General features: G+C 43.5%; 1 protein-coding gene across 19 annotated transcripts in view; it reads right to left on the bottom strand.

The window, feature by feature from the left end:
* PPIP5K1 (diphosphoinositol pentakisphosphate kinase 1) overlaps nt 1-17318 on the bottom strand; it is a 222927-nt gene that overhangs the window by 155375 nt on the left and 50234 nt on the right. For all 19 annotated transcript variants that reach the window (XR_004372082.2, XM_032768637.2, XM_032768645.2 and 16 more), the window contains 2 exons: nt 2937-3064; nt 2451-2565 (listed from right to left, as the gene is read on the bottom strand). Coding sequence is in view for 18 of the 19 variants with exons in the window: in XM_032768637.2 (XP_032624528.1) it covers nt 2451-2565; nt 2937-3064 (243 nt within the window). In the remaining variant the exon portion in view is untranslated. The remainder of the gene's footprint in view (nt 1-2450; nt 2566-2936; nt 3065-17318) is intronic.

Below are 17318 nucleotides of genomic sequence, written 5' to 3'. Positions count from 1 at the left end.
CCTCTCCACAGTGTAACATCCCTGTCAGCACAGAAACGCTTTGCTCAGCTAATCGGCAGCTAACTGAACACTGAGGAGTTTACAGAAAGAAATGATGGCAGGAAGGGATACTCTAGCTACAGCTACAGCCATGTTCAGATTTTAGCACATCCAGCAGCAAACTCCCCTCTAACGTCATGCTGAGATTTGGAACATAATCCATAACAGTTTCCCTAACATGCTGGTTCTCAAATGGTGGTCTGCAGAATGAAATATGTGCAAGAAGCAGTGAGAAAATGGAGGAGGGAGAATGGAAAGAAAGGAGGGTTGCTCTTACAAAAGGGTCTGATAAATAGAAAAACCAGAGAACACTTTGGACATGCCATTTATGAGATGGGAAGGGCAGCACATCCTGCAGCATGGTGTCCCCTGACCTCTCACTAGGGCACAGCCATGGCTCCAAGGTAGCATGCCATGCAGCCCAGTATCCCCTGACACTACAGGGGATGGGGAGTGTAAGCAAAACACCCTGGACATTGACCAGAAAGTTAGACAAAGTCACATATGGCTACTTTCCTCAAACAGAGAGCTGCCCCAGGCACATGAACTTGAACCTGCTAAACAAGCCCTAACTCCTACAAAACTTCTGGGAATAGCACGATAGGAGACAAAAGCGAACCAAAGAACATGATTAGCTGTTTGTGAGGCAGTGCATTTATTAGCCCTTCTAATACCCACAGGGAATGTGTGTGTAAAGCCAACCCAATCAACCACTGAGGCTCCAATTCAAGCTCTGCGGCGATGTGAAATTCTAGGCTCTACTCTTATCAAAGGAGACACAGGGCTCAGTCTCCAAATGCCAGGTCCTTCCACTTTCTTCTTGCTGAGGAGACCCACTCATATACAGAATCACAGGACTGGAAGAGACCTGGAGTGGTCATCTACTCCAGTCCCCTGCACTCAAGGCAGGACTAAGTGTCATCTAGACCATCCCCGACAAATGTTTGTCTAACCTGTTGTTAAAAAAATCTCCAATGATGGAGATTCCACAACCTCCCTGGGAAATTGATTCCAGTGCTTAACAACTCTGATAGTTATGAAGTTTTTCCTAATGTCCAACCTAACCCTCCCGTGCTGCAATTTAAGCCCATTGCTTAAATGGGCTTAAAGGAGAACAATTTTTCTTAAGGAGAACAATTTTTCTCCCTCCTCCTTGTAACAGGCTTTTATGTACTTGAAAACTCATGCTTCCCCTTAGTCTTCTCTTCTCCAGACTAAATAACCCCAATTTTTTCCAATCTTCCCTCATAGGTCATGTTTTCTAGACCTTTAATCATTTTTGTTGTTCTTCTCTGGACTTTCTCCAATTTGTCCACATCTTCTCTGAAATGTTATGTCCAGAACTGGACACAATACTCCTGTTGAAGCCTAATTAGCATGGATTAGAGCGGAAGAATTGCTTCTTGTGTCTTGCTTACAACACTCCTGATAATACATCCCGGAACGTGGTGTGTATTTTTTGTTTGTTTGTTTGTTTTTTGCAACAGCGTTATTGACTCTCATTTAGCTTGTAATCCACTGACTCCCAGATCCCTTTCTGCAGGACTGCTTCCTAGGCAGACATTTCCCATTGTACATGTGTGCAACTGATTGTTCCTTACTTCAGGTTCTCTCTAGTTTGTCCAGATCACTTTGAATTTTAATCCTATCCTCCAAAGCACTTGCAACCTCTCCCAGCTCAGCTTCATCTGCAAACTTTATAAGTGCACTCTCTATGCCATTACCTAAATCATTGATGAAGATATTGAACAGAACTGGCCCAAGAACTGATCCCTGCGGGACCCCACTCAATATACCCTTCCAGCTTGATTGTGAACCACCGATAACTACTCTCTGGTAACAGCTTTCCAGCCAGTTATGCACACACCTTAAAGTAGCTGCAATTTCAGCTCACTTCAGGGGCACATTTAGTTCCAAGTCAATGACTCGAAGAAAGCCTCTAGAGTGGAGCTTGGCCCTGCTCAAGAGGAATCAGCTTCCTTTCCCTTCCCTTCCAAGAGCAGGGTGAGGAGAGGAGAGTAGCAGATGCCAACTCTCTCACTTGGGCCCTCTCTGTCACCCTTACTCGCACTCAGTAGAACCGTATTACTCCACGAGCTATGCCACTGAAATCAGACTTCCGCTGGGTTCCCACTAAAATCAGTGGGGCTGGTCTTGGAATGAGGTATTATTCAGCAAGAAGACGGAGCAAGAATCAGACCCTTAGCAAAAACAACCCTCCACATGCCAAAGATGAAAATAAGCCACAACATGCAAACACAGCAGAGACAGCGCTGGTCAGAAGCAAGTGGTATGAGTCATTGGTGGGGTGTTAGCTAGAAGGGGTAATCTGCAGCCGCACACTGGTCACCCTAGACAGGGCTGATGAAGAAAGGGGGAGGTTTACCCTGTGGTACTGCTGGCACACTTACATCCAAGAGCCCACCATAGCGGAAGATGCTGAGCAGCGAATGTACGTGGCTCTCGCTGGTAAAGTATAACCGTGTCCGGACATGGCGACCTGGGGACAGGACTCCTCTTGAGTATCTAAACCAAACCAATGCAGCTTAGTTCATATGGACTCTCTCAGAAATGCATGCCTAACAGAAATAATTCTGCAGAGATAAATACACCCACATTTGAGGGTAACAGAGGTAGAGCAAGATGCAAGGAGCAAATGGCCTGATACACAGCATCCTAAGGAACAGGCCCTGTAGGAATGGTGTAGTCCTCTCCCCAGCCAAACACCTGCTCCCCTCTGCACATTCTGATAAAGGCAGCAACACTCCCTCCCCCTGCTGCAATGCACTACTGCCTTAGTTTAACATCACTGGTTGGTCCATCTAGGTCAACATATGGCATGGCCTTCTCAGGGCACAGTGTCCCCCACCAGTACCAACATGCAGCAAGGTCCTTACAACGGGTGCAGCTTGTTGACAGACTCATCCTCGTGGGTTCTTTGCAGGTCCAACTGGATCTTCTTGATGAGAGGAAGACAGAAGCCAATAGCAATCTCCAGCTTCTCCTCCTTATTAATCCCATATTCCTGCAGTAGTAACAGAAAGAACAGAACATAAGAACAGCCATACTGGGTCAGACCAATGGTCTATCTAACCCAGGATTCTGTCTTCAGATAGCAGCCAATGCCAGGAGCTTCAGAGGGAATGAACAGAACAGGTAATCATCAAGTGATCCATCCCCTGTCATGCAGCCCCAGCATCTGGCAGTCAGAAGCCTAGGGACACCCAGAGCATGGGGTTGCAGCCCTGACCATCTTGGTTGATAGCCATTGATGTACCTATCCTTCATGAACTTCTCATGTTTTTTTTAACCCAATTATACTTTTGGTCTTCACAAGTTTACTCTTGACTTGCCAGAGTTTATGCTCCTTCTATTTTCCTCAGTAGATTCACTTCCATTTTTAATGATCCTTTTTTGCCTCAAACTGCTTCTTTTACTCTATTGTGTAGCTGGTGGATTTTAAAAAAAAATCCTCCTACTATTCTTTAGTTGAGCCCCTAGTATGGTGTTTTTTAAAAAAGTTCCATGCAGACTTGCAGGCATTTCACTTTTGTGCCTGTTCCTTTAATTTATGTTTAACATAACTTCCTCATTTGTGTGTCGTTCCCTTTCTGAAGTTAAATGCTACTGTGGTGGGTTTTCTTTGGCATTTCCCTATTCTGCCTAGCAAGCTATTTAAATTATGTCACGATTACCAAGCAGTTCCAGTACAATACTTCTGGACCAGACTCTATGCTCCATTTAGGATGCTGTCATATTCAAATGGCTATAAGCACCTCTACCGTAGTGGGTTCCAAGGGACGAGTCATGCTCAAGAAACAGGAACAGGGTCATTTCAGTCATTTAAAGGTGTCAAGAAACTTCATCTCTGCATCCTGTCCTGAGGTGACATGTACCCAGTCAATATGGGGATAGTTGAAACCATCCATTATTGAGTTTTCTCTGTTTATAGCCTCTCTAATCTCCCTAGGCAGTTTAGAACTACTGTCATCATCCTGGCCAGGTGCTTTGTAGTATGTTCCTGTTGCTATACTCTTATTATTCAAGGATGGAATTTCTATCCATAGAGATTACATTAGTTTATTCATATAACAATTTTACTATATTTGATTACACTGTCTTTCAAATATAGTATCATTCCTCCACCAGCATGACCTATACTATCATTCCTATTAGTGTCCGACTGTCATTCCACCATGTTTGAGATTCCGTTAAATGAGGATATTCACATCATACCAAGCACTCAAGTTCAGCCACCTTAGTATTTAAACTTCTCGGATTTGCATACAAGCACTTATAACATCTGTCACTTTTTAGTTGTCTGCCTTCATGTGATGTAGAATTGGGATTCTTTCATTTGACTGTTTCTCTTCAATTTCTACTTTTACTTCTAAACTCTCCTCTTTTTACTAGGATAGAGAATCCCTGTTAATAGGTCCTTCCCCATGGGATACCTCTGTCTGAACTGCATGCTCCTCTGCGCCTGTCAGCTTCCTCCCAGCCCTTAGTTTAAGAACTCCTCTATGGCCTTTTTAATTTTACATGCCAGCAGTCTGGTTCCATTTTGGTTTAGATGAAGCCCATCCTTCCTGTATAGGCGCCTCCTTTCCCAACAGGTTCCCCGGTTCCTAATAAACTTGAATCTTTCCTTCCTACATCATTGTCTCATCCACACATTGACACCTTACAGTTCTGCCTATCTAACTAGCCCTGTGTGTGGAACTGGAAGCATTTCAGAAAACGCTACTATTGAAGTCCTGGACTTGAATCTCCTCCCTAGAAGCCTAAATTTGGCCTCCAAGACCTCTCTCCTATCCTTCCCTAGGTCACTGGTACCCACCAGACCAACAGACACTGAAGCTGGCTTCTTAGGGCCAGATCCTTATATAGATAATGCAGGCTTCTTGCACATAACCAGATTTCTTCAACATGAGCTTCTGACTATTCACATGTGTGCAATCAAGGCTCCTCTCGTATATTCTGGAAGCTTGCAGTGAGCAGTGTCACCTAGAGACACTTACCCATTCCCTCCCCATCCCTTCATAAAGGGCTCTGAGTACATATGAGGGGAGGTGGTCCCAAGCATGCTCAGACACATCCTTTTATCTGAGAATTTTTAACCCACACCTCTGAAAAGGAGGTCTGATTGATCAGCACCTCCTGCTTTCCAACAGGCTTGGATAGAGCACAGCATCACCCTTATGAGAAATGTTCCAGCATTCCAGAGTCAAGCAGCTGACCAGAAAAAATTCAGACCTGAATGGAGATTCCCACCTCAAGGAGCTCCTGTAGCTTGGAAAGCAAGCCTTCTTAAGATGACTAAGACCCAGGATACTGGACAGAAAAGTCAAGCTCCAATCATGGCTAGTGACAGCTACTACGTAGCAATTTGACCAATATCTGAAAGATCACCAAGTCAATAGAATATACAGAGACATTCCTGCTCTTAGCGAAGGAAAAGAACTTTATTGATAGCTCTTGCTTGTTCTTGGGTCAAAGCAATGGACAAAGTGCATTATCCCTGGTGGGAGGGGAAAAAATAAGCTGGTAGGTTTGTGTGTGTGTGTGTTTTTGGGGGTGGGGTTTCAAATAGCGCAGTTTTGGTTGCCATACAGATTTGACTGAACCAAAGAAGAGTACTTTGGTAATATTAAAATGAAACCTTCAACTCCAAAGGCTTTTGTTTCGATTTTAGGCATTTTGACAAAAGTGAAAGACTAGATTCTCCAGAGGGCCTGGGAGAGTGGGAGGAGATTTCCCTTGCCACCTTTAGGTAGTTAGAGATCCACCCCCAGGATGAGGTTGTCCCCAGTTCAAGTCCCCCCTCTGCCTGATGTGGAGAATTATAGATACAAGGCTTGAAAGGACCATTGTGATCATCTAGTCTCACCTCCCCTGTATAACACGGGCCACAGATCTTTCCCCACAATAATTCCTAGAGCAGAGCTTTAGAAAAACATCCAATCTTGCTTTAAAAATTTTCAGTGATGGAGAATCCTCCACGATCCTTCATAAATTGTTCCAATGGTTAATTACCCTCACTGTTAAAAATGTATTCCTTATTCCCAGTCTGAATTTGTCTAGCTTCAGTTTCCAGCCACTGGATCATGTTACACCTTTCTCTGCTAGATTGATTTGCCCATTATTAAATATTTGTTCCCCTATAGATACTTAGACTGTATTTAAGTCATCCCTTAACCTTTTCTTTGTTAAGCTAAATAGATTCAGCTGCTTAAGTCTATCATAAGGTAGGTTTTCTAATCCTTTAATCAGTCTCATGACTTTTCTGAACCTTTTCCAATTTATCCACATCCTTCTTAAATTGTGGGCACCAGAACTGGATGCAGTATTCCAGCAGTGGTCACACCACTGTCAAATACACAAGTAAAATAATCTCTCTACTCCTACTCAAGATTCCTTTGATGATACATCCCAGGATTGCTTTCTCTTTTGGCCATAGTGTCACACTAGGCATATATTAAAAATGTATATACTTGGACTGAGGTTGAGATGGAAATAGGAGACAGACTTGTTGAAAGCCTCTGGGTAAGGATAAAAGGAGTAAAAAAACAAGGGTGATGTCATGGTAAGGGTCTACTACAGATCACCTAACGAGGAAGGAGGAGGATATGGTTGGTTTGTTTTTTAAAAGCCTATCATACAAAGCACAGGACTTGGTTGTGATGGGGGACTTCAACTACTCCGACATCTGTTGGGGAAAACAACACAGCAGAGTACAGATTATGCAATACATTCAAGAATTTATTGGATAGACAATTTATTATTTCAGAAGGTGGAGAAAGCTACTAGGTGAGAGGCTATTCTAGATTTGATTTGGAAATTCTCAACCAGTTCCTCCCTATTTATCCAAGTGGAAGGCAGCTTGGGTGAATGTGATCATGAAACTTTCAAATCTAAAAATCAAGAGTCCTACAAAAAGTGGAAACTAGGTCAAATGACAAAGGATGAACATAAACAACACAAGTATGTAGGAACAGAATTAGAAAGGACAAGGCACAAAATGAGATCAAACTAGCTAGAGACAAAGGGTAACAAAACATTCTACAAATACATTAGAAGCAAGAGGAAGACCAAGCACAGGGTAGGACTGTTACTCAGTGAAGGGGGAAAAACAATAATACAATGTGGAAATGGCAGAGGTGCTTAATGACGTCTTTGTTTCAGTTTTCACCAAGAAGGTTGTTGGTGATTGGACGTCTAACATAGTGAATACCAGTGAAAATGAAGTAGGATCAGAAAACGCTAAAATAGGGAAAGAACAAGTTTAAAAATTTAGACAAATTGGATGTCTTCAAATCACCAGGGAAATGCACCGTATAATACTCAAGGAGCTAAGTGAGGAGATATCTGAGCCATTAGCGATTATCTACAATGGTATTATATGTGAAAAAAAATGTAGAATCAAATGAAATAATGTTAAAATGAATCCATGTTCCATGGATAGTAATTCCATGCTCTAATAAGAATATAACTGTAGGGATCTATTATCTATCACTGACCAGGACCGTGATTGTGATGACGAAATGCTAAGGGAGATTAGAGAGGCTATCAAAATAAAGAACTCAGTAATAATGGGGGATTTCAATTATCCCCATATTGACTGGGCACATGTCACCTCAGGACAAAATGCGGAGACAAAATTTCTCGATACTTTAAATGACTGCTTCTTGGAGCAGCTGGTAAAGGAACCTACAAGGAGAAAGGCAATTCTCAATTTAGTCCAGAGTGGAGCACGGGATCTGGTCCAAGAGGTAACTAACAGGACGGCTTGGAAATAGTGACCATAATATAAAAACATTTAACATTCCTGTGGTGGGAAGAACACCTTGACAGCCCAACACTGTGGCATTTAATTTCAGAAAGGGGAACTGTGCAAGAATGAGGTTAGTTAAACAGAAATTAAAAGATACAGTGACTAGAGTGAAATCCCTGCAAGCTGCATGGACACTTTTCAAAGACACCATAATAAAGGCCCAACTTAAATGTATACCCCAAATTAAAAAAAAACTAAAGAGCCACCATGACTTGACTTAACCAGGTGGTAGAAGCAGTGAGAGAGAAATGCATCTTTTAATAAAAGGTGGAAGTCAAATCCTAGTGAGGTAAATAGAAAGGGGCATAACCACTGCAAGTGTAAAAATGTAATGAGGAAAGCCAAAAAGGAGTTTGAAGAACAGCTAGCCAAAAACAATGTTTTTTTTTAAAGTACATAAGAAGCAGGAAGCCTGCTAATCAACCAGTGGGGCCCCTAGACAATCAAGATACAAAAGGAGCACTTAAAGACAAAGTCATTGTGGAGAAACTAAATTAATTCTTTGCTTTAGTCTTCATGGCTGAGGATGTTAGGGAGATTCCGAAACCTGAGCCGTCCTTTGTAGGTGACAAAATCTGAGGAATTGTCACAGAATGAAGTGTCACTGAGAGGTTTTGGAATTAATTGATAAACTTAACAGTAACAAGTCACCAGGACCAGATGGCATTCACCTAAGAGTTCTGAAAGAACTCAAATGTGACATTGCAGAACTATTAACTACATAAATCCATGGTACACCCACATCTTGAATACTGCGTACAAATGTGGTCTCCTCATCTCAGAAAAGATACTGGCATTAGAAATGCTTCAGAGGAGGACAACAAAAATGATTAGGGGTTTGGAACAGGTCCTATATGAGGAGAGATTAAAGAGAGACTAGGACTTGTCAACTTGGAAAAGAGGAGACTAAGGGGGGATATGATAGACATACATAAAATCATGAGTGGTGTGGAGAAAGTGAATAAAGAAAAGTTATTTACTTGTTCCCATAAGAACTAGGGGCCACCAAATGAAATTAATGGGCAGCGGGTTTAAAACAAATATGAAATTCTCTGGCACACAGTCAACCTGTGGAACCCCTTGCCTGAGGACATTGTGAAGCCTAGGACTATAACAGGGTTTAAAAGAGAACTAGATGAATTAACAGATGTTATACCTATTTTATTTAATGGGCTTATCTCCTAGAACTGGATGGGACCTTGAAAGGTCATCAAGTCCAGCCCACTGCCTTCACTAGCAGGACCAAGTACTGATTTTTGCCCCAGATCCCTAAGTGGCCCCCTCAAGGATTGAGCTCACAACCCTGGGTTTAGCAGGCCAATGCTCATCAATGCCTCAAACTCACTGAAGCCATCCTTCCCTATTAGCCAGGGATGGTAAGGATGGTGTCCCTAGCCTTCTGCTTTTGTCAAGAGGGTGAGAGGATTGGTTAAGGAAAGCTCATTTGATTATTACCTTGTTTAGGTTTCACCAGTCCCTCTGGGGCAACTGGCATTGGCTTATGTCGGTAATAGCGATATGGGTGACTGGTGACCTTGGTCTGACCCAGTATGCATCTTATGTTCTTATCTTTCCAAATCATGGAAGATGGAGACGTTCCAGAATGACTTGGAAATGGTTTACTTATATTTGCCCATCTATTAAAAGGGAATAAGGACAACTAGGGAATTACAGACCAGTTAGTACTTTCTTGTACTGGAAGATAATGGAGCAAATAATCAATTTGCAAACACCTAGAAAGATAAGGTGATAAGTAACGGTCAGTATGTATTGTCAGAAACAAATAGTGTCAAGCCAACCTGACAGTTCCCTTGACAGGGTAAAAAGCTTGTGGGGAAGCGTTAGACATGGTATATACTTGACAGGTAAATGGGGAACATGACGACCTGGGAGGATGGGTCGGAAACAGAGGGACGCGTGGGGCATAATGCAGAGAGAAAGGAGGGTCAGGGCAAAACTGGGAGCAAGATCAAACCAGTATCTTAGATCCTATATACAAATGCGAGAAGTATGGTATAAGCAGGAAGAACTAGAAGTGCTAATAAATAAATACAACTATGACATTGTTGGCATCACATGAAACTTGGTGGGATAATACACATGATTGGAATGTTGGTGTGGATGGGTATAGTTTGCTCAGGAAGGATAGATGGAAAAAGGGAGTGTGTGCCTTATATATTAAAAATGTACAACTTGGACTGAGGTGGAGATGGACTATAGGAGACGGAAGTGTTGAGAGTCTCTGGGGTTAGGATAAAAGGGTAAAAACAAAGGTGATGTCATGCTAGGATGTCTTACTACAGGCCACCTAACCAGATGGAAGAGTGTGGTGAGGCTTTTATACAACTAACAAAATCATCCCAAAGCCCAAGATTTGGGGTGAAGGGGGACTTCCACTATCCAGATATGTTGGGAAATAACACTGCGGGGCACAGACTATCCAATAAGTTCCTGGACTGCATTGCAGACAACTTTTTATTTCAGCAGGTTGAAAAAGCTACCTCAGGGGAAGCTGTTCTAGACTTGTTTTAACAAATAGGGAGGAACTCGTACTCTCTCTGAAAGTAGAAGGAAGCTTGGGTGAAAATCACATGAAATCATAGAGTTTGCAATTCTAAGGAAGGGAGAAGGAGTACAGAGATTACAGCAAAAATAAGGAAATGGATTTCAGGAAGCAGATTTTGGTAAGCTCAGAGAGCTGATAGGTAAGGTTCCATGGGAATCAAGACTGAGGGGAAAAACAACTGAGAGAGTTGGCAGTTTTCAAAAGGGACACTATTAAGGGCCAAAAGCAAGCTATTATTCCGATGGGTAGGAAAGATAGAAAATGTGGCAAAAGACCACCTTGGCTTAACCATGAGATCTTGCATGACCTACAAAATAAAAAGGAGTCATAAAAAATGGAAACTAGGTCAGATTACAAAGGATGAATATAGGCAAACAACACAGGAATGCAGGGGCAAGATTAGAAAGGCAAAGGCACAAAATGAGCTCAAACTAGCTATGGGGAATAAAGGAAACAAGAAGACTTTTTAATCAATACATTAGAAGCAAGAGGAAGACCAAGGACAGGGTAGCCCACTGCTCAGTGAGGAGGAGAAACAGTAACAGGAAACTTGGAAATGGCAGAGATGCTAATGACTTCTTGTTTCGGTCTTCACTGAGAAGTCTGAAGGAATGTCTAACATAGTGAATGCTTATGGGAAGGGGGTAGGTTTAGAAGATAAAATAAAAAAAGAGCAAGTTAAAAATCACTTAGAAAAGTTAGATGCCTGCAAGTCACCAGGGCCTGATGAAATGCATCCTAGAATACTCAAGGAGTTAATAGAGGAGGTATCTGAGCCTCTAGCTATTATCTTTGGAAAGTCATGGGAGAGGAGAGATCCAGAAGACTGGAAAAGGGCAAATATAGTGCCCATCTATAAAAAGGAAATAAAAACAACCCAGGAAACTACAGACCAGTTAGTTTAACTTCTGTGCCAGGGAAGATAATGGAGCAAGTAATTAAAGGAAATCATCTGCAAACACTTGGAAGGTGGTAAGGTGATAGGGAATAGCCAGCATGGATTTGTAAAGACAAATCATGTCAAACCAATCTGATAGCTTTCTTTTGATAGGATAACGAGTCTTGTGGATAAGGGAGAAGCGGTGGATGTGGTATACCTAGACTTTAGTAAGGCATTTGATACGGTCTCGCATGATCATATCCTTATCGATAAACTAGGCAAATACAATTTAGATGGGGCTACTATAAGGTGGGTGCATAACTGGCTGGATAACCGTACTCAGAGAGTAGTTATTAATGGCTCCCAATCCTGCTGGAAAGGTATAACAAGTGGGGTTCCGCAGGGGTCTGTTTTGGGACCGGCTCTGTTCAATATCTTCATCAACGACTTAGATGTTGGCATAGAAAGTACGCTTATTAAGTTTGCGGACGATACCAAACTGGGAGGGATTGCAACTGCTTTGGAGGACAGGGTCAAAATTCAAAATGATCTGGACAAATTGGAGAAATGGTCTGAGGTAAACCGGATGAAGTTCAATAAAGACAAATGCAAAGTGCTCCACTTAGGAAGGAACAATCAGTTTCACACATACAGAATGGGAAGAGACTGTCTAGGAAGGAGTATGGCAGAAAGAGATCTAGGGGTCATAGTGGACCACAAGCTAAATATGAGTCAACAGTGTGATACTGTTGCAAAAAAGCAAACGTGTTGTGGAATCTCCATTTCTGGAGATATTTAAGAGTAGCTTAGATAAATGTCTATGCAGGATGGTCTAGACAGTATTTGGTCCTGCCATGAGGGCAGAGGACTGGACTCGATGACCTCTTGAGGTCCTTTCCAGTCCTAGAGTCTGAGTTTAGTAAAGCTTCCCATACTGTCTCGCATGACCTTCTCATAAACAAACTAGGGAAATACAACCTAGATGGAGCTACTATAAGGAGGGTGCAAAACTGGTTGGAAAACCGTTCCCAGAGAGTAGTTATCAGTGGTTCAGTGTCATGCTGGAAGGGTAAAACGAGCGGGGTCCACAGGGATCAGTTCTGGGTCCAGTTCTGTTCAATCTCTTTATCAATGATTTAGACAAGGGCATGGAGAGCACACTTGTAAAGTCTGCAGATTGGGAGGGGTTACAAGTGCTTTGGAGCATAGGATTAAAATTCAAAAAGATCAGGACAAACTGGAGAACGGGTCTGAAGTAAATAGGTTGAAATTCAACAAGGACAAATGCAAAGTACTCAATTTAGAAAGGAACAATCTGTTGCACACATACACAATGAGAAATGACTGCCTAGGAAGGAATACTGCAGAAAGGGATCTAGGGGACACAGTAGACCACAAGCTAAATATGAGTCAACAGCGTAACACAGTTGCAAAAAAGCGAACATCATTCTGGGATGTATTAGTAGGAGTGTTGTAAGCAAGACACAAGTAATAATTCTTCCACTCTACTCCACGCTGATTAGGCCTCAGCTGGAGCATTGTGTCTAGTTCTGGGTGCCACATTTCAGGGAGAATGTAGACAAATTGGAGAGAGTCCAGAGAGGAGCAACAAAAATTATTAAAGTTCTAAAAAAACATGACTTATGAGGGAAGATTGGAAAAAACTGGGTTTGTTTAGTTTGGAAAAGAGGACACTGAGAGGGGACATGACAGTTTTCATGTATGTAAAAGGCTGTTACAAGAAAGAGGGAGAAAAATTGTTCTCCTTAACCTCTGAGGATAGGATAAGGAGCAACGGGCTCAAACTGCAGCAAGGGCAGGTTAGGCTGGACACTAGGAAAAACTTCCTGTCAGGGTGGTTAAGCACTGGAATAAATTGCCTAGGGAGGTGGTGGAATAAGAGCAGGTTAGACAAAACACTTGTTGGGAAAGGTCTAGGTAATAGTTAGTCCTGTGATGAGTGCAGGGGACTGGACCAGATGACCTCTCAAGGAGGGAGGGATAGCTCAGTGGTTTGAGCACTGGCCTGCTAAACCCAGGGTTGTGAGTTCCCCCCTTGAGGGGGCCACTTAAGGATCGGTGGCAAAAATCAGTACTTGGTCCTGTTAGTGAAGGCAGGGGGCTGGACTTGATGACCTTTCAAGGTCTCATCCAGCTCTAGGACAAAGGTATATTTCCAATTATAAATAAAAAGTCCCTTCCAGTCCTGTGATTCAAGTTCAGCTGATTATCCACCACAATCCTCCCCTCCCCCAAAGTTACTGCTTCCCAAGCTAGAACCCCTCATCCTGTAAGTATGGCTTATATACTTTTTTCCTAGATGTATACATTGACATTTAGCCATATTAAAACATGTTTGCTTACATCCAGATTGCTTGGAACAGTGACCTGTCCTTTTTGTTATTTACCACTCCCCCAATTTGTGTCATCTGCAAACTTTACTGGGGATGATTTTGTTTTTTCCTTCCAAGTCATAATGTTAAATAGGACAGGGCCAAGAATCGACCCCTGCAGGACCCCCATTGGAAACATTCCCATTTGAGGATGTTTCACCATTTACAATCATGTTTTGAGATCTATCAGTTAGCCAATTTTTAATCCATTTAATGGGTGCAATGTAAGAATGGCCATACTGGGTCAGAACAAAGGTCCATCTAGCCCAGTATCCTGTCTTCTGACAGTGGCCAATACCAGATGCCCCAGAGGGAATGAACATAACATATCATCAAGGGATTCATTCCCTGTCAATCATTCCCAGTTTCTGGCAAACAAAAGGCTAGGGTCACCATCCCTGCCCATCCTGGCTAACAGCTATTGATGGTTCTGTCCTCCATGAACTTACCTGGTTCTTTTTTGAACCCTGTTATACAGTCTTGGCCTTCACAACATTCTCTGGCAAGGAGTTCCACAGGTTGACTGTGCGCTGTGGGAAGAAATACTTCTTGTTCTTGTGTTAAACCTGCTGCCTATAAATTTCATGTGGTGACCCCTAGTTCTTGTGTTATGAGGAGTAAATAACACTTCCTTATTTACTTTCTCCAGACCAGTCATGATTTTATAAACCTCAACCATAGCCCCCTTTAGTCATCTCTTTTCCAAGCTGAAAAATGTCCCCAGTCTTATTCGTCTCTCCTCATATGGAAGCCGTTCCATACCCCTAATCATTTTTGTGCCCTTTTCTGAACCTTTTCTGAGATGGGGCAACCACATCTGCACGCAGTATTCAAGATGTGGGAGTAATATGGATTTATATAGAGGCAATATGTATTTTCTGTCTTATTATCAAATCCCTTTCTTAATGATGCCCAATATTCTGTTCGCTTTTGACTGCTGCTGCACATTGAGTGGATGTTTTCAAAGAATGATCCACAATGACACCAAGAGCTCTTTCTTGAGTGGTAACAGCTAATTCAGTCAGTGATTTCCCCCATGCCAGATACTCCAACTGCCAACACTGTATGATAGCTGTCAAATTTTTATTTGCATTAAACCAAGCAGCAAAAAACTCACACACCCTTAAGCTTAGTGATTTTTCTTTAATACCCCCCCATCCCCAACACACCCTGTGATTCTTCCCATCTGGAATGCACTCTATTGCTGTTTTTATTTATACTACAGATAAAAACCCTGATGCATTGCATTCCAGATGGGAGAAATCAGAGCTCTTTTACAGAGACTCTTGTCAATTTCTGGGCCTGACTGTCCACCACACCCCGTGTATTCCATCAGCTCCAAGAAGGGTTTGGTAAAGCAGAGAACGGGAGACCTTAGGTGTTTCTACTACCCATACAAAAGGCAGTACTGAAAATTCCATGGTATCTAGATATGCTTAGCACTGATGCTCTGGATTGCTGTGTACTTCATGCTGGAGCCACTCCAGAATCAGAATTGAAACATTTACTTCCTGGTTTTTAAGCAGACAAATCTGAGGGCAGTAGCTCTGAGAACACAAATGGTCTGCTTGTACTCCCTCCTATGAGATGTCAGAGACACAGCCATTACGCATTTATGCTGCCAGATCCAGGGGATATCAAAGTAGATCTTATGGTCCCTCACCAATAGCACAAGGTCCAAACTGGATTGACAGCACATTCTTCTCCATGGATCCTTTCCTGCACAAGGGGAGAGTTCCCAGTATCTCTTCTCGCACTGCAGCCTCATAGCCCTGTTGCAAGGGTATCTTTTCTGCAACCCCTTGTGGCCTGCTGGAGGTACAGCATCTCCCTCCTAGCCCTAACAATAGTCCTCCAACAGGTCCACCTGCTCTCAGGGAGACCCTGGCAAGCAGGAGTCTGTAGTCAGAGCATAAAACAACAGGATCTTCCACTCCTCCTTGGCTAACCTTCTGCCCCACTCACTCACAGTGCAGACCTCTGGACTTTATCCCTGCAGGTCTGGCTTCTACCCTCAGGACTTCATCCCAGAATCCTTTCCCAAATCAGATTCTCCCCAGGCTGGAGCCTTATTCCAAGTCTATTTCCAGGCTGTCTGTCTGAGTGATTGTCTTTTTTCAGCTCTGCCACAAAAGCCTCATCCTCTCCTGCTGCCCTCTCCCTTCAGCGTCAGTCATAGGAGGGACTCTCCCTCCAGCAACTATCCCAACCCCTGATGAGTCACCCAACTCTTCCCCACTTGGATCTGATAACTGACTTGAGCCACTTGATTCCCAGCCAGTCAGGATCAGCTGCAGGAACTGCTCCATCATAAGGAAGGCTGAGCCCAGCTCACCTTAAAAGGGCTAGCCAAACGATGACAGCGGCAGAAAAAACTCTGAAGCCAACAGGCAGCCCCTTGTGGAGCTATTCATCAGATCCTCTGAGACTTGTTTTTCTGTGATGGCATAATAGTGAAACCTTTGGCTCCGTAAGATGCCTTAGAATTGAAAGGACTAGGTGGGGAAAAGGCTGTATTATAACTTCATGCATAGATGCCAACTTCCCCTCTGCCCTGTGGGTGCTCAATCCCTGTGGCTCATGGCCCCACCCTCGCCCTGCCCCAATTCCACTCCCTTCCCCCCAAGTCCCCACCCCTACTCTGCCTCTTTACCGCCTCCTCTCCCAAGCGTGCCATGTCTCCACTCCTCCCCCTCCCTCCCGGAAAGTCTTAAGCGCTATCAAACAGCTGTTAGTCAGCGAGCAGGAAGCACTGGGAGGAGAAGGAGCAGGGACGCTGCACTCGGGGGAGGTGGAGGGAATGGAGATGGGGGGAGCTTGGCTGCTGGTGGGTGCAGAGCACCCGCTAAATTTTCCCTATGGGTGCTCCAGCCCCACAGCACCCATGGAGTCAGCGCCTACGACATGTCCTCAGACATGAGCCACGCACAGTTTTTGAGCCTGTTAGATCCCCAGTGCTAGATTCTCAAACCCAATCCTGGGAAGCTGAATTTCAGGGGCTCAGCTGAGCTCTTGGGAGTAGGCTAGGAACCAAAGATAACCACAACGGGCCCTTCTTGGAATCAGGGAACACAGCTTCAGAACTTACTACCAGAAGCCTCAGCAATCAGTTTATTAAGAGCCTAAAAATGGATTCTGTCCCATTCTTGACTTTCAAGGAGAGCGCCTGAAAGACAGGGCATTGGAAGGGGAAAACCCTCTCCAAGACAAGCAGGGCATCAAGCGTTTACATGTGAACATGACCAGACAGGAAGACCATCGTTAAGACTCCATCTCATTAACAGATCCACCATCCTGAACTCCATCCGAAGCTTGCAATGTAGTTCCCAATTTCCAGTGGAGGTAGGACCTCAACAAGGATGCTCACATCACCATTTTGGGCACAAAGCCAGTAAGACAAGCAGTTCTTTAATGATCACGGTGTGTTACACCTGCAGTACCAGGCTCCATTGAACAGGATAGGTTCAGGGCCTCTGCCTAAATCAGAGGTTCTCAAACTGGGGGTTGGGACCCCTCAGGGGGTCACAAGGTTATTACATGGGGGGGTCGCAAGCTGTCAGCCTCCACCCAAAACCCCACTTTTAAATATACTTACCTCCAGCATTT

Source organism: Chelonoidis abingdonii, chromosome 9 (assembly GCF_003597395.2).
Source record: "Chelonoidis abingdonii isolate Lonesome George chromosome 9, CheloAbing_2.0, whole genome shotgun sequence".
Classification (NCBI taxonomy): domain Eukaryota; kingdom Metazoa; phylum Chordata; order Testudines; family Testudinidae; genus Chelonoidis; species Chelonoidis abingdonii.
This window is presented reverse-complemented; position numbering and strand designations above follow the sequence as displayed.